This window comes from Aethalodelphis obliquidens, unplaced genomic scaffold (genome assembly GCF_003676395.1).
Source record: "Aethalodelphis obliquidens isolate GAN/ISIS:26980383/991018 unplaced genomic scaffold, ASM367639v1 scaffold22, whole genome shotgun sequence".
Classification (NCBI taxonomy): domain Eukaryota; kingdom Metazoa; phylum Chordata; class Mammalia; order Artiodactyla; family Delphinidae; genus Aethalodelphis; species Aethalodelphis obliquidens.
Genome location: NW_020837966.1, coordinates 4,850,134 through 4,868,352, shown reverse-complemented (window position 1 = coordinate 4,868,352; position 18,219 = coordinate 4,850,134). Strand labels below are relative to the sequence as shown.

General features: G+C 41.0%; 1 protein-coding gene across 1 annotated transcript in view; it reads left to right on the top strand.

The window, feature by feature from the left end:
- ERC2 (ELKS/RAB6-interacting/CAST family member 2) overlaps positions 1-18,219 on the top strand; it is a 759,104-nt gene that overhangs the window by 468,324 nt on the left and 272,561 nt on the right. The window contains exon 11 of the mRNA XM_027121473.1: positions 17,597-17,732. Within this exon, the coding sequence (XP_026977274.1) occupies positions 17,597-17,732 (136 nt within the window). The remainder of the gene's footprint in view (positions 1-17,596; positions 17,733-18,219) is intronic.

The following is an 18,219-nucleotide window of genomic DNA, read 5'->3' as shown; positions in this document are numbered from 1 at the left end:
TATTTTTGTTTTTATTTCCATTGCTCTAGGAGGTGGGTCAAAAAGGATCTTGCTGTGATTTATGTCATAGAGTGTTCTGCGTATGCTTTCCTCTAAGAGTTTGATAGTGTCTGGCCTTACATCTAGGTCTGTAATCCATTTGGAGTTTATTTATGTGTATAGTGTTAGGTAGTGTTCTAATTTCATTCTTTTACATGTAACTGTCTAGTTTTCCCAGCACCACTTATTGAAGAGGCTGTCTTTTCTCCATTGTATGTTCTTGCCTCCTTTGTTGTAAATTAGGTGCGCATAGGTGCGTGGGTTTATCTCTGGGCATTCTATCCTGTACCATTGATTTATATTTCTGTTTTTGTGCCAGTACCATATTGTCTTGATTACTGTAGCTTTGTGGTATAGTTTGAAGTTGGGGAGCCTGATTCCTCCAACTCTGTTTTTCTTTCTCAGGATTGCTTTGGCTATTCGGGGTCTTTTTTGTTTCCATATGAATTGTACAATTTTTTGTTCTAATTCTGTGAAGAATGCCATTGGTAGTTAGATAGGGATTGCATTGAATGTGTAGATTGCTTTGGGTAGTATAGTCATTTTCACAGTGTTGATACTTCTAATCCAAGAACATGGTATATTTCTCCTTCTGTTTATGTCATCTTCGATTTCTTTCATCAGTGTTTTATAGCTTTCTGAGTACAAGTCTTTCATCTCCTTAGGCAGGTTTATTCCTAGGTATTTTATTCTTTCTGTTGCAGTGGTAAATGGGAATATTTCATTAATTTCTCTTTCTGATTTTTCGTTGTTGGTGTATAGGAATTCCTGAGATTTCTGTGCATTAATTTTGTATCTTGCAACCTTACCAAATTCACTGATTAGTTCTAGTAGCATTCTGGTGACATCTTTAGGATTTTCTTTGTATAGTATCATGTCATCAACAGTGACAGTTTTACTTCTTATTTTCCAATTTGTATTCCTTTTATTTCTTTTTCTTCTCTGATTGCTGTGGCTAGGACTTCCAAAACTATGTTGCATAAGAGTGGCAAGAGTGGACATCCTTGTTTTGTTCCTGATCTTAGTGGAAATGCTTTCAGTTTTTCACCATTGAGTATGATGCTTGCTGTGGGTTTGTCATATATGGCCTTTATTATGTTGAGGTGGGTTCCCACTATGACCATTTTCTGGCGAGTTTTTATCATAATTGGGTGTTGAATTTTGTCAGAAGACTTTTCTGCATCTATTGAGATGATCATATGGTTTTTATTCCTTAATTTGTTAAAGTGGTGTATTACATTGATAGATTTGCATATATTGAAGAATCCTTGCATCCCTGGGATAAATCCCACTTGATCATGGTGTTTGATCCTTTTATCTGTTGGATCCTGTTTGCTAGTATTTTGTTGAGGATTTTTGCATCTATGTTCATCAGTGATATTGGTCTATAATTTTCTTTTTCTGGTTTTGGTATCAGGGTGATGGTGGCTTCGTACAATGCATTTGGGAGTGTTTCTCTCTCTGCTATTTTTTGGAGGAGTTTGAGAGGGATCAGTGTTAACTCTTCTCTATATGTTTTTTTTTTTTTTTTTTTTTTTTGGTGGGCGGGGCCTCTCCTTTTTTTTGCCTTTCCCTTTGGGGGGCCCAGCCCCCCCCCGCGCCGGCTCCGCAGCCATGGCTCACGGGCCCAACCGCTCCATGGCACGTGGGATCCTCCCAGACTGGGGCACGAACCCATGTCCCCTGCATCGGCAGACGGACTCTCAACCACTGCGCCACCAGGGAAGCCCTTCTCTATATGTTTGATAGAATTCGCCTGTGAAGCCATCTGGTCCTGGACTTTTGTTTGTTGGAAGAGTTTTAATCACATTTTCAATTTCATTACTTTTGATAGACCTATTTATATTTTCTAATTCTTCCTGGTTCAGTCTTGGAAAATTGTACGTTTCTAAGAATTTGTCCATTTCTTTGTGGTTGTCCATTTTATTGGCATAGAGTTGTTTGTAGTAGTCTCTTATAATCCTTTGTATTTCTGCAGTGTCAGTTGTGATTTCTCCTTTTTCATTACTAATTTTATTGATTTGCATCCTCTCCCTGCTAAGTATTTATCAATTTTGTTGATCTTTTCAAAGAACCACCTTTTAGTTTTATTGATCTTGGCTATTTTTTTCCTCATTTCTGTTTCATTTATTTCTGCTCTGATCTTTATGATTTCTTTCCTTCTAAGGACTTTGGGTTTTCTTTCTCTAGTTGTTTTAAGTGTAGGGCGAGATTGTTTATTTTAGATTTTTCTTGTTTCTTGAGGTGAGACTGAATTGCTATAAACTTCCCTCTTAGAACTGCTTTTGCTGCATCCCATAGGTTTTGGGTAATCATATTTTCATTGTCATTTATTTCTAAGTTTTTTTTTGTTTTTTGTTTTTTTTGGCGGTACGCGGGCCTCTCACTGCTGTGGCCTCTCCCGTTGCGGAGCACAGGCTCTGGACGCACAGGCTCAGCGGCCATGGCTCACAGGCCCAGCCGCTCCGCGGCATGTGGGATCTTCCCGGACCAGGGCACGAACCCATGTCCCCCGCATCGGCAGGCGGATTCTCAACCACTGCGCCACCAGGGAAGCCCTAAGTATTTTTTTATATTTCTTCTTTGGTTTCTTCAGTGGTCTCTTGGTTATTTAGTAGCGCACTGTTTAGCCTCCCTGTATTTGTGTTTTTTACAGTTTTTTCCTATAATTGAATTCCATTCTCATAGTGTTGTGGTTAGAAAAGATGCTTGGAGGCTTCCCTGGTGGTCCAGTGGTTAAGAATCTGCCTGCCAATGCAGGGAACATGGTTTCAAGCCCTGGTCTGGGAAGATCCCACATGCCGTGGAGCAAATATGCCCATGTGCCACAATTACTGAGCTTGCGCTGTAGAGCTCGCGAGCCACAACTACTGAGCCTATGTGCCACAGGTACTGAAGCCTGCGTGCATAGAGCCCATGCTCCGCAACAAGAGAAGTCACCTCAATGAGAAGCCTGTGCACTGCAATGAAGAGTAGTCCCCGCTCACTGCAACCAGAGAAAGCACACATGCAGCAATGGAGACCCAAAGCAGCCAGAAATAAAATAAAAAATTAAAATAAAATTAATTTAATAAGGAAAAAAAAACATTCTTGATACGATTTCAATTTTCTTAAATTTTCCAAGGCTTGAATTGTGACCCAAGATGTGATCTATCCTGGAGAATGTTCCATGTGCACTTGAGAAGAAAGTGTCTTCTGCCACTTTGGGGTGGAATGTTCTATAAATATCAATTAAATCTCTCTGGTCTATTGTGTCATTTAAAGCTTGTGTTTATTTTCTGTTTGGATGATCTGACCATTGGTGTAAGTGGGGTGTTAAAGTCCCCTACTATTATTGTGCTACTGTTGATTTCTCCTTTTGTGGTTGTTAGCATTTGCCTTATGTATTGAGGTGCTCCTATGTTGGGTGCATAAACATTTATAATTGTTATATCTTCTTCTTGGATTGATCCTTTGATCATTTCATAGTGTCCCTCCTTATCTCTTGTAACAGTCTTTATTTTAAAGTCTATTTTATCTGATACAAGTATTGCTGCTCCAGCTTTCTTTTGATTTTCATTTGCGTGGAGTATCTTTTTCCATCCCTTCACTTTCAGTCTGTATGTGTCCCTAGGTCTGAAATGGGACTCTTGTAGACAGCATATATATGCATCTTGTTTTTGTATCCATTCAGCCAGTCTGTGTCATTGGATTGGGGCATTTAATCCATTTACATTCAAGGTAATTATCAATATGTATGTTCCTATTACTATTTTTTTTTTTTTTTTTTTTTTTGCGGTACGCGAGCCTCTCACTGTTGTGGCCTCTCCCGTTGCAGAGCACAGGCTCCGGATGTGCAGGCTCAGCGGCCATGGCTCATAGGCCCAGCCGCTCCGCGGCATGTGGGATCTTCCCAGACCGGGGCACGAACCTGTGTCCCCTGCATCAGCAGGCAGACTCTCAACCACTGCGCCACCAGGGAAGCCCCTATTACTATTATCTTAATTATTTTGGGTTTGTTTTTGTGCGTCTTTTTCTTCTCTTGTATTTCCCACCTAGAGAATTTTCTTTAGCATTTGTTATAAAGCTGGTTTGATGGTGCTGAATTCTCTTAGCTTTTGCCTGTCTGAAAAGCTTTTGACTCCTCCGTCAAATCTGCAAGAGATTCTTGCTGGGTAGAGTAATCTTGGTTGTACGTTTTTCTCTTTCATCACTTTAAATATATCTTGCCACTCCCTTCTGGCCTGCAGAGTTTCCGCTGAAAAATCAGCTGATAACTTTATGGGGATTCCTTTATGTGTATTTTTTGTTTTTCCCTTGCTGCTTTTAATATTTTTTCTTTGAATTAATTTTTGTGGTTTGATTAATGTGTGTCTTGGTGTGTTTCCCCTTGGGTTTATCCTGTGTGGGACTCTCTGTGCTTCCTGGACTTGGGAGACTATTTCCTTTCCCATGTTAGGAAAGTTTTCGACTATAATCTCTTCAAATATTTTCTCAGACCCTTTCTTTTTTCTCTTCTTCTTCTGGACCCGTATAATTCGAATGTTGGTGCATTTAGTGTTGCCCCAGAGGTCTTTGAGATTGTCTTCAATTCTTTTCATTCTTTTTTCTTTATTCTGCTCCCTGGCAGTTGTTTCCACCATTCTGTCTTCCAGCTCACTTATTTGTTCTTCTGCCTCAGTTATTCTCTTATTGATTCCTTCTGGTGTATTTTTCATTTCAGTTATTGTGTTGTTCATCTCTGTTTGTTTGTTCTTTAGTTCTTCTAGATCTTTGATAATCATTTCTTGTATTTTCTCAGTCCGTGTCTCCATTCTATTTCTGAGATTCTGGATCATCTTTACTATCATTACTCTGAATTCTTTTTCAGGTAGACTGCCTATTTCCTCTTCATTTATTTGGTCTTGTAGGTTTTTACCTTGCTCCTTCATCTGTGACATATTTTTTTGCTGTCTTATTTTTTTTTTTTAATGCATGGTATTGTGTTCTTGTCTTACTGGTTGTTTGGCCTGAGGCTTCCAACACTGGAGTTTGTAGGCTGTTGGGTAGAGCTGGGTCTTGGTGCTGATATGAGGAACTCCGTGAGACCTCACTCCGGTGATTATTCCCTGGGGTCTGAGGTTCTCTGTTAGTCCAGTGGTTCTGACTTGGAACTCCCACCACAGGAGCTTCGGCCCGACCCCCGGCTCATGAACCAAGATCCCACAAGCCGCGTGGGGTGGCAAAGAAAAAAAAAAAGAGAGAAAGAGAGAAAAGAACAAAGTAAAAAATAAAATTAGACTAGGAAACTAACAGATATCTTAGAAAGAATATAAAAATAAAAATACAGATGAATCAAAAACTGGAAGGTACATCAGTACCACAATAGTGAAAAAGAGGAGGAGGGAAAAGGAAAAAGAAAGGGGGGTGAAGGCCTTGGCTGTGAAGGGTGGGGCCTAAGCAAGGGTGAGGTTTGGGTGGTGGGTGGGGCCTATTCTTAGTACCCACAGGGCTGGAAGAGGCCCTGGGGTCTGTGGGGGTGGGGCTTAGGCTCAAGGAACAGAAGGGACCCAGGCATGCCCCCCACCCCTGGTGTTAGAGGGTAGGGGACCTCACCTGGGAGCCCAGCAGGGGCTCCTGGGCTTCCTGGGCTAGAGTGAGTAGGGCAAACGCCCTCCTCTCCTGCTCCTCTGGGCTGGGAGGTCCCCTCCCACCTGCTTCTCCTGGTCTCCAGGGCCTCCTTCCTATGCCCCCAGGGACCCACACAGTCAGGAGGGGTCTTTGGAGGGCTAGGGACCAGCCTGGGAGCTCAGCAGTCTCCCCGGGCCTGAGTGGGCGGGGCAAACGCCCTCTGCTCCTCTACAGCTCCTCCTGGATGGCTCCTCCCGGGTGGCTCCTCCCACCTGCCTATCCTGATCTCCCAGGCCTCAGAGGCGCCAATCCTGTCTGGCCTCCACTTCTCCCCCCTCAGTACCCATATGTCCTACCGGTTCACTTTGGGTTTCCTCCCATCTCCTTGGGTGTCAGAGTCCCCCACCAGCAGCCGGCAGGCGCCCTAGGTGTGGGGAGACGCTAACTCTGTGTCTTCCCACACTGCCGTGATCCTTGTTTTTAGACTTTAGAAAGCTTTTCTCAGCAGCATAAATGAGAACAAGCCATCAGCCTGCTGTGAACTGTGTAGATTTTTAAAAACTGTCTATTGAATATAAATTAAATTAGGAAAGAGAAACACAGCTCATTTCTTTTGGACTCAACCTTTTAGATTTTCAATTTACTTTGAAGAATGACTTTATAGGAATGACAACTCTAGGTTTGTTATTGTGTTTTTACTGGGTAATAATGCCTGTTATATTTGTCAGTCCAGTTTCATTTTATTTCTTTCTACTTTGACTGGGTACCATTTCATTGACAATAAACTGATATTCATTTTATGAGATTGAATTCTTCACTGTAGAAGAATTCTAGTTCTCAGGCCTACATGACCAGGCTGTGCCCTCTGGGTCACCAGACCCATTTGGGAGAATTTACTTGGTAAAATAGTAAAATTTACTTGGTAAATAGTAAATTGGAGCCAAGCTTCTTAGGTAATCATGTGATCCTTACAGCTGTGTATGGTCTACTTGACAAAAGAGTGCCTTATTATTAAATGCCCATGGACTGAACATTGAGTTCTGAGACAGATGAAGAATAGGCCTTGCCTTTTCCGTTTGAATTTCCTGTGGATACCAGTCCTACCAGGTGCATCTAGAAGAGGGCAAGGGGGCATCAGAGAGGGCTGGCTCTCTCTGCACTCTATCCCTGGGGTCTTCTCTAACAGGCCCCCATCATCTACTCTCTTTAGCTTCGGCTGTCAGTCACTGGGTTCCGTTCATACTTAGGGTAGTGCTCCATTGATATTTGGGCGGAGGAGATTCTTCAGGGCTAGGGTAAGGGAGAACAGTTGAAAGGAGGCAGCCCTTTGAAACCTCCCCCGAAGTGAAATATCTATTAGAAAACAAACCCTTCTCTTGCTGATTGTGACCATCTTCTGCTGTGTCATCTGTTCTCTAGGTTTTCCTGGCTCATGTGGGGAAATCAGCAATGAGGGGAGTAGATATACACTTTAGAAGAGGGTTATTTGGGTCAGGGGGATCAGGCTGACATTTATAAGTTACCCACTGTGTGCGAGGGACTGTTTTAAGAGCATTAGGCTTATGAAATCTTTTAATACCCCCACCCCACAGTGAGATAACTTGCCCAGGGTCACACGCTTAGTAAGGGATGCCTCTGTGATGAGAATGCAGCCAATCTGGCAGCAAAGTCCTTGGTCTGGGGCATCTTACTGTCTTGTTTCTTGACCTGATTTGTCTCAAATGATTCTCATCAGGCTGAATGAGGAATAGCCTTATTGAATCATCTCCTCCAAGGAGAGTTTTGCTGATGGGACCCAATACTCTACGGTGAAAAGCTAGGACTCTCTTTGTCTCTGGGAAGATCCACCTCTCAAGTTTTCAAATCTGAATGCTCCCTGCCCTTTAACACCTTCTTTCTTTAGCTATATTATCAGGTTCTGGGTATATCCAACTGTCCTGGTAAACGATAAATGATGTCACTGTAAGGTGTGTTGGCATCATGTGCTTTAACTGAAGGTGGCCTTGTCTCTGGATCCTTGTGCAGCCCCAAACACCACAGAGGAGGTGGGAACAGAAACGAGGGGGATGGGAGGGTACTTACCTCCAGGGAATGAAGGGAGAAAGGACTATAGGTAGGGAGGGGAGGGGGAATCTACTGAGGAGGGAAGTCAAGAAGGAAAGCATGGGGAGGTAGTGGGCATCCTGCTGAAGGGTTTTGTCAAGGACCTAGGCAGTCGTCAAAGCTAGTGGCCAAGCTGGTAGGCTGCTCTTGAGGGGATGCTGCAAAATACAACGTCCAAGAGACTAAGTCCTAAGACCTTGACCCTACTTGTTGCTCTTTTGGCGGGGGGTGGAGAGCTAGATTCAAGTAGCCAAGTTGGCCAGATCCTTTCTCTTTCAGGAAGGAATATCATGCTCGTGATATTCAGCACATTTGTGCATGCTGTAAAAATAGCTTTAGAATATTTATGATAGCTTTCTAAAATGTATAGCTATGCTGAAGTACTGAATGGTATTTACAAGCTTTAAAAAAAATGGGATCATCTCAGTGGTTAAAAGTAAAAGCTTTTATTATGGGAAATTCTGCATGCAGTACTCATTGTCAGCTTCCATTGTGTGTGTGTGGCCCGTCTACTTGTGCAGTCACTTCAGGATCCCAGCTCACTTATCCATGCTTGTCATGACCTTCCTGCAACACTTTCATTAGGATAACCTTCCAAGAATGTAACTTATCTTATTATTAAGGAAATCACAAGTGGAAACTAAATGTATGACAAAAAGGGTTTAGTAATGCATTCCAAAATCCATTGCCTGAGGTATTTGGAATACCTGCTATTCTGGTGTGGGGAGCAAGACACTAAGTATGTGTTCACAATATTGCACAAGACACGATTACATTCGTATTGTAAACTAAGTGTGAGAGGGAGGGAACATACTGTAGTCTGCTCTAAGCATTTTACCTGTACTAATTTATCAACTCTTCACAATAGCTCTATGAGTTACACACAATTATTTCCATTTTATATGTGAGGTACAGAGAGGTTAAGAAATTTGCCTGTGGTCACACAGCTATAAAGTAGTGGACTTCTGATGGAAACCCAGGCAGTCTGGCTCCAGAGTTTATGCTACTAGCCCCTGCACTGCAGCTGCTCCTGGAAGATTCATATAACTCAGAAGTTATCTTCCACAGTGGTTGTACCATTTTACACTCTGAGTTAAACCTACATCTAGTTATTTATCCAAGAGAAATGAAAACATGTCCACCGGGGAAAAGAAAAACTGGTACAAGAATGTTCATTGCAAGCTTATTCTTAGCAGTAAAAATTGGAAACAGCCCAAATATCCACTTAACAAGTGAATAGCTAATCAAACTGTGCTATATTCATAGCAATGGGATACTGTTCAGCAATAAGGTAGAGCTTACATACAACAATATGAGTGATACCAAAACCTTACCTTGAGTCAAAGAAGTCAGATACAAAAGAGCATGTACTGCATGATTCTTTGAAGTTCAAGAATAGACAAAACAAATACATGTAGATAAAAGTTAGAACAGAGATTACTTTAGGGCAGGGGGAAGGGACATGAGGCTGGGTGATGGCTAGGCTCTATATTTTGATTAGTCAAAAATCATTGGCTTATGCACTTAGTATCTGTGCCTCTCCTTGTCTGTATTTATACATCCCTTAAACACCTATGAATACATACAGTAAACTGTGAAAGCTCCCCCTTCTCCAATCCAATTACCTTTCTCAGCGATAACCATTGTTTACAGACTGGTGTGGAGTTTCCAGGAGTATATATACTTGACATTTCCATTTGTGTGCACATACACATCCCAGCGGGCTTTTATATTTTAACATAAAAAAGGTCAGACTATATGTATTGTTCTGCTGCCTGCTTTCTTTTTTGTTTAACAGTACGTCTTGAAGGTTTTTCCATGTCCATACTTCAGTTTTGCCTTAATGTCCTTAGCTAGCTTAGGATTCTGTAGTATGAATGTACTTGGTTTCTTCAGCCAGTTTCCTTCTGATGGATGACTAGACATTTTTCAAATTTTTACTTTTACGGTGCTACTATGAAAATTGTTGTACACATATATTTATGCACATGTGCAAGCATTTTTGTAGGCTACTTTCCTAGAAGTGGGTTTGCTTAGGCAAAAGGTATGTACGCAGTGGTGGATACTTACAAATTGGTTTCCAAAAATGCTTTTGTCCATGACATTCCTGACCACATGTGAGAGAGCTGGATTCCTGCATTCTCTCCAACAATGGATGTTATCAATCTTTAAAGATTTTGAGAGCAGATGGGTAAAAAATGACATCTTGTTTCTGCCGAGATTTTAAAAGGGAAGTTTTGATCTTCTAGTTTATATGCAAATGTACACATGCCCATAGAGAAACATATGCATCTCCTGTCCTATGCTCCAGGCTATGTAATTCTAGAGAACAGTTCTGTTTCCTCTGGGAAGAAAGAAAAAGAAAGGTACTAAGCCCTCAAACACAGTATGATAAGTGGGAGAAAGTATGGTATCAAAGGCAGGAGAACTAAAAATCATAAAGGTTTAAATAAATGAAAGAGATCTCAAACCTGGTGAAAGCAATATTTATTCTGAGTTTCATAGAAGGTGTAGGATTTTTTAAAGTATTTGATATGGTTTCTAAGTTCAAACAATATTATAGTATCTATTAGATATTAACATAGATGACAGTGACATAGGTGCAAGCATTCATTCATTCAAATATTTTTGAGGGCCTGATGCTCTCTCAACAGCAAGTTAGAGAATACTTTCTAATTTTAATTTGATGGATTATTTTAGTGAAAATAGCAAAATTCTGCTTATTTATTCCTTTTTTAAAATTTATTTTATTTGAGGTATAATTTACAATGTTATGTTAATTTCTGCCATATATCAAAGTTACTCAGCTATACATATATATACATTTTTTTTGTATTCTTTTCCATTAGACTTTATTACAGGATACTGAATATTGTTCCCTGTGCTGTACAGAAGGGCCTTGTTGTTTATCCATTCTCTATATAATAGTTTGCATCTGCTAATCCCAAACTCCAAATCCATTCCTCTCCACCCTCCCTCCCCCTTGGCAACCACAAGTCTGTTCTCTATGTTTATGAGTCTGTTTCTGTTTCATAGATAAGTTCATTTGTGTCATATTTTAGATTCCACTTCTAAGTGATATCATATGGTATTTGTCTTTCTCTTTCTGACTTCACTTAGCATGATAATCTCTAGGTCCATCCATGTTGCCACAAATGGCATAATTTCATTCTTGTTTATGGCTGAGTACTATTCCATTACACACACACACACACACACACACCAACCACATCTTCTTTATCCATTCATCTGTCAATGGACATTTTGGTAGCTTCCATATCTTGGCTATTGTAAACAGTGCTGTAGTGAACATTGGGATGCATGTATGTTTTGGAATTATGGTTTTCTCCAGATATATGCCCAGGAGTGGGATTGTAGGATCATATGGCAACTCTATTTTTATTTTTTTGAGGAACCTCTGTATTGTTGTCCATAGTGGCTGCACCAATTTGCATTCCCACCATCAGGTAGGAGAGTTCCCTTTTCTCCACACCCTCTCCAGCATTTGTTACTTTTTTTTTTTTTTTTTGCGGTACGCGGGCCTCTCACTGTTGTGGCCTCTCCCGTTGCAGAGCACAGGCTCCGGACGCGCAGGCTCAGCGGCCATGGCTCACGGGCCTAGCCGCTCCCCGGCATGTGGAATCCTCCCGGACCGGGGCACAAACCCGTGTCCCCTGCATCGGCAGGCGGACTCTCAACCACTGCGCCACCAGGGAAGCTCCTGTAGACTTTTTAATGATGACCATTCTGGCTGGTGTGCGATGGTACCTCATTGTAGTTTTGATTTGCATTTCTCTAATAATTAGTGATGTTGAGCATCTTCTCACGTGCCTGTTAGCCATCTGTATGTCTTCTTTGGAGAAACGTCAGGCATTCATTCTTAATATGGTAGCCATTGTTGATCTTGATACCTGTTGGAATTTTTAAATTTAGTCCAAATTTGTTAATGATGGCTGAATTTTGAAAAGTGACATGACTTGCTTTATGACACTGGTCAATTTAAGGCAAACATTGAAAACTGACCCTATCGCTGTGCTCTCCAACTAACCTCTATCCACCCCCCGATCCCGTAACTGCTTTTTAAAAGAAAAACTGTGTCTTGGATATATTTTTAATGGTGTTTCCTTTCAGAAATAGTTCACTCCAAAAAAAACTTCTTTTCCCAAACATGGAGTAGGTCAGTCTCTGGCATAGCCTTGGAATGCCTGAGTTGCCTAGTGGGTGGGAGTTTGGGAAGTGGGTGTCAATGACACCTTCCCCTGAGGCAGAATTGCCAGAGGGCTTTGCAGTCTGTACCCCCAGGAGCTCTGCCTTCTTAAATTAGAGACAATTGAGATCTGTACTGAGTTTAGCACCATTTATGCAGTGTGAATTTACTCTTGCAGGTGGTAAGAGGACTGTTAAGTCACTTACAGATTTTATTCTTGGAAATGTCAAGTTTATTAGTAGCAAAACTCCCTATGGTCATTCCTTCTAGTGAGCTTCTGTGGGTGCATTTACTCTTCTCCAAGGTATCTCACATTTTTAAATTTCCTGACTTCTCTACCTACCTCCCTGTCTCTCCTCCTACTCTGTAAATTGCTGTTTCTGACCTGTGCTTCAGGCAGACTTGTGGCTTCCCTGAGGGCCACCTGAGAGAGATTGTGTAGTAGGTGAGGTGCTGATCACCTGTTCCTAGGCCCCCCCTACTCCTTATCTCTATCCTACCTCTGGCAGAGCAATTTTCCCTTCCCTTTTTAACTTTCAAGTATGCTTTTACTAGAAGAAACACTTCCAATGATAGAAATACATTTGAGAACCATAGCAGTCCTGCAAAGGAGTTTGAACACTGTGTATATATCTCTTGATGTTCACGTGTACAGAGACAAGATGGTCATTTTTATCACCTTACTCTGCACTGATCTAATTGGCCCAAATCCTAAGCAGCACCATTCAAAACCCAGCTTTTCTTTTCTAATCACTGGTGTCCTAAGTAAGACAGTATTTGAGGGGACGGTTGGAGAATGCTGATGGTCAGCCTCCATCACAGAGTCTGAACTTCAGCTTCTCGCTTTTCTTAGCTACTCATTCTTAATTCAGGAAAGCTTTCAGGGATGCATGGATTTTGAATTTGTGTTTTTGTTTTTGGATTGAAAAAACATGCAGTATCCCAGGAGGTAAGGTCTAATAGGTTCAAACTGCTCCAAGAACTATGTGGGAGTTTTTTTAACAGTGCAAATGATGTTTGTAATAATAATTAATTTTATTTATCACTGATACTTGCAGGGGAAATATTTAGCAGTTAGCTCTGTGTAAGTGTGTATTTCAAAGTAATAAAAATATTTCTTTATGAAGATGTTCTCTAATTAAACCACCTCACTAATATTACTGACCTCTCCATCACATTCTGTTACTGAGCACTGATCTTATTTCCTAAGCAACTAGAAAATGTGCTTGCCCTGGGTTAGCATGAGCTTTGGAACTACTATATTCTTTTTCAGTGAGGAAGCAAAAGGTCATTCTTTTTTTTTTTAACATCTTTATTGGGGTATAATTGCTTTACAATGGTGTGTTAGTTTCTGCTTTATAACAAAGTGAATCAGTCATACATAAACATATGTTCCCATATGTCTTCCCTGTTGCGTCTCCCTCCCTCCCACCCTCCCCATCCCACCCCTCCAGGCTGTCACAAAGCACCGAGCCAATATCCCTGTGCCATGCGGCTGCTTCCCACTAGCTATCTACCTCACTGCGTTTGTTAGTGTGTATATGCCCATGACTCTCTCTCGCCCTGTCACAGCTCACCCTTCCCCCTCCCCATAACCTCAAGTCCGTTCTCTAAGAGGTCTGCGTCTTTATTCCTGCTTTACCCCTAGGTTCTTCATGACATTTTTTTCTTAAATTCCATATATATGTGTTAGCATACGGTATTTGTCTTTTTCTTTCTGACTTACTTCACTCTGTGTGACAGACTCTAGGTCTATCCACCTCATTACAAATAGCTCAATTTCGTTTCTTTTTATGGCTGAGTAATATTCCATTGTATATATGTGCCACATCTTCTTTATGCATTCATCCGATGACGGGCACTTAGGTTGTTTCCATCTCCGGGCTATTGTAAATAGAGCTGCAATGAACATTTTGGTACATGACTCTTTTTGAATTTTGGTTTTCTCAGGGTATATGCCCAGTAGTGGGATTGCTGGGTCATATGGTAGTTCTATTTGTAGTTTTTTAAGGAACCTCCATACTGTTCTCCATAGTGGCTGAACCAATTCACATTCCCACCAGCAGTGCAAGAGTGTTCCCTTTTCTCCACACCCTCTCCAGCATTTATTGTTTCTAGATTGTTTGATGATGGCCATTCTGACTGGTGTGAGATGATATCTCATTGTAGTTTTGATTTTCATTTCTCTAATGATTAATGATGTTGAGCATTCTTTCATGTGTTTGTTGGCAGTCTGTATATCTTCTTTGGAGAAATGTCTGTTTAGGTCTTCTGCCCATTTTTGGATTGGGTTGTTTGTTTTCTTGTTATTGAGCTGCATGAGCTGCTTGTAAATTTTGGAGATTAATCCTTTGTCGGTTGCTTCATTTGCAAATATTTTCTCCCATTCTGAGGGTTGTCTTTTGGTCTTGTTTATGGTTTCCTTTGCTGTGCAAAAGCTTTGAAGTTTCATTAGGTCCCATTTGTTTATTTTTGTTTTTATTTCCATTACTCTAGGAGGTGGGTCAGAAAGGATCTTGCTTTGATTTATGTCATAGAGTGTTCTGCCTATGTTTTCCTCTAAGAGTTTGATAGTGTCTGGCCTTACATTTAGGTCTTTAATCCATTTTGAGCTTATTTTTGTGTATGGTGTTAGGGAGTGAGCTAATCTCATACTTTTACATGTACCTGTCCAGTTTTCCCAGCACCACTTATTGAAGAGGCTGTCCTTTCTCCACTGTACATTACTGCCACCTTTATCAAAGATAAGGTGTCCATATGTGCATGGGTTTATCTCTGGGCTTTCTATCCTGTTCCATTGATCTATCTTTCTGTTTTTGTGCCAGTACCATACCGTCTTGATGACTGTAGCTTTGTAGTATAGTCTGAAGTCAGGGAGCCTGATTCCTCCAGTTCCTTCTTTCGTTCTCAAGATTGCTTTGGCTATTCGGGGTCTTTTGTGTTTCCATACAAATTGCAAAATTTTTTGTTCTAGTTCTGTGAAAAATGCCAGTGGTAGTTTGATAGGGATTGCATTGAATCTATAGATTGCTTTGGGTAGTAGAGTCATTTTCACAATGTTGATTCTTCCAATCCAAGAACATGGTATATCTCTCCATCTATTTATATCATCTTTAATTTCTTTCATCAGTGTCTTATAATTTTCTGCATACAGGTCTTTTGTCTCCTTAGGTAGGTTTATTCCTAGATATTTTATTCTTTTTGTTGCAATGGTAAATGGGAGTGTTTTCTTGATTTCACTTTCAGATTTTTCATCATTAGTATATAGGAATGCCAGAGATTTCTGTGCATTAATTTTGTATCCTGCCACTTTACCAAATTCATTGATTAGCTCTAGTAGTTTTCTGGTAGCATCTTTAGGGTTCTCTATGTATAGGATCATGTCATCTGCAAACAGTGACAGCTTTACTTCTTCTTTTCCGATTTGGATTCCTTTTATTTCCTTTTCTTCTCTGATTGCTGTGGCTAAAACTTCCAAAACAATGTTGAATAATAGTGGTGAGAGTGGGCAACCTTGTCTTGTTCCTGATCTTAGTGGAAATGCTTTCCGTTTTTCACCATTGAGGATGATGTTTGCTGTGGGCTTGTCATATATGGCCTTTATTATGTTGAGGAAAGTTCCCTCTATGCCTACTTTCTGCAGGGTTTTTATCATAAATGGGTGTTGAATTTTGTCAAAAGCTTTCTCTGCATCTATTGAGATGATCATATGGTTTTTCTCCTTCAGTTTGTTAATATGGTGTATCATGTTGATTGATTTGTGTATATTGAAGAATCCTTGCATTCCTGGAATAAACCCCACTTGATCATGGTGTATGATCCTTTTAATGTGCTGTTGGATTCTGTTTGCTAGTATTTTGTTGAGGATTGCAAAAGGTCATTCTTAACATCTTTATAGTAACCAAAAGACAATCTCCTAAAAGTAGATTAGTGAGTAGACTTAGTTCATAGTTTCATATGTATGCATTACTGTATCCTGTAAAAATGAGAACTATCAGACAGTGATTATCCAATCCAAATAACGACTAAGAAGATGGTTATTCTATCTCACCTTTTACCCCCTTAATAAGTGCCACCAGGAATATTAAAATCACTGCTTCAGTTGGTTCTGTAAATATTTATAAGGAGCCAAAGTGTTCTGAATATTTTTATTAGCAGGATTTCTAATAGATTTTTTGGCTTAATCAACAATTCTCTTGAACTTCATTTTCTTGGAGTGGGAGGGAGTAGGGGAGTATATAATTTTATGAGGACTAGAAATAAGGGTTTCTCGTTGAGCGTGGCTTCCACCTGGTTATTAATGGTTTCCTCTGGACATGTTTGCTGCTTATCATCTAGTTTTCGTCTCATTCATAACTTTGCAAGAGCAGTGGTTCTCAGTACGCTTCTTTTGGGAGTCAGGGCTCAGTAACAGTCGCTGACTCAGCAATGCTGGGGAGAGGGGACAGAGGGATTAGCAAGGACCCCAAGTGATTCTGCTCTGTGGCTCTCCTTTTCTGGAATCACTGCTTCTGAGCTCTCTGTACTGCCCTCCTGCCTGCTCATGTGTTGGATTAGATTTATAGCAGCTGCTGTCGACATGGTTGCCTAAATCTGTGGAATGTTTTGCTAAACACTACTGGTGAAATAGTCCACGTTAAGTCTGTAACTCCCTCCAACACACACACGTTTTTTTAACCTGTCCTCTGTCTTTAGTCTTTTACTCACTTGATCACTTTATGATTTTGCACTTTGACATTCTATAGATTCATTAAGATCTTTTATTCCAAGCACCCGGGCTTTATTTAACATGGTGATTAGCCAAAGTGTTATTCTGTTTGAGCTAAGTGATGACAGTGTATTTGATTGGAGCCTTGTAATTATTATTTTAAAATCAAAGTAATAGATTATGATCTCAAAATAGGAACGTGATCCAAAAGAATAATATTAATTAGAAAAGCAACCACTTAGAAGAAAGTAAATGCCCCGTCACAGACCACAGGGGCCTCTGTGCGCTGAGTCCCACCTACCTTTGCAGTCCCCTTTCCTACCTCACTTCTCCCCCAACCCCGCCCCTTCCTGCCCACGCTCCCACCCCACCCCACCCCCGCCTTGCCTGGACTAGCCTCACGTCAACCTTCCAGTTTGTAGAAGTAACTGTGTTCTCTCCTGCCTTGGGAATTGCACCTGCTGTTCTCTCTACCTGAGGAACTCCTCCACTAGTGTCTCCTTGGCTGGATCCTTCGAGTCTCACCCATAGTCTCGTCTCCTTAGGGAGGTTTCCCTGGCCACAGTGACTGCAGTCATTCCCACACCCCACTGCCTGTCCACACATAATGCACATCATCATCTCTCACAGCATCCTATTTATTTCCTTCAACATTAGGAATCCTAAGTTGTGTCTCCTTGGTACTTGTCTGTCTCCCCCACTGGACTCCAAGCTCCATGAGGAAGATGAAGACTTTACCTTTCTCATTCACCACTGCAGCCTCACTGCCATTCTGGCACCTGGCATTGAGTGAGTGCTCAAGACGTACTTGTGGTTGAATGAATGGAACATTCTCAGGTCCTAAATTTTTCTGAACCCATAGCAAAATATTCTATACTTAGTATTTCTATTATGATAACTCATTATCTTTCACTGGTTGAATTTAACCAAACTGTGCTGACTTTTCTCAGGCATATGAAGGATCAGAATAAGAAGGTGGCCAACCTCAAGCACAATCAACAGTTGGAAAAAAAGAAGAATGCCCAGTTACTGGAAGAAGTCCGCAGGCGAGAGGATAGCATGGCTGACAACTCTCAGCATTTGCAGGTGAGCCCAGCCTTCTCCTCTTAACCCTTAAATAATTGGAGATTGACTCCCTCCAACATATACTCCTTGCTGTGGGAAAATATGCATGGAAATGGTGGACTTGCCTTTGCTCTGAGTCCAGCACTAACAGTGTACTCCCAGGGAGCCCAATAGGTCTTTCCGAGTTCAAAGCATCATTTTCAAAATAGTGCCCAAGAAAGGCTGGCTACAGTGGAGACTACTAATGCTACACACAGTCTCTTGGTTCCTGTACCTCACCTTAAAAGGCAAGGGCTGCAGTTATAGATTTGGCAAGAAGCTTCAAACAGACATGTCTTCCTTTTAGAATTATATTGAACTCGTTTTGGTGTCAGAAGGGAAATGTATGAGTATTATCACAGAAAGTGTTTGGAAGAGGATGCATTAAACTGACTTCAGACAGTTTACAGAACTGGTTTTGTGTTTTTCAAAACTCCAAGGCTGTGATCATTATTCTGTCTTTTCTGTG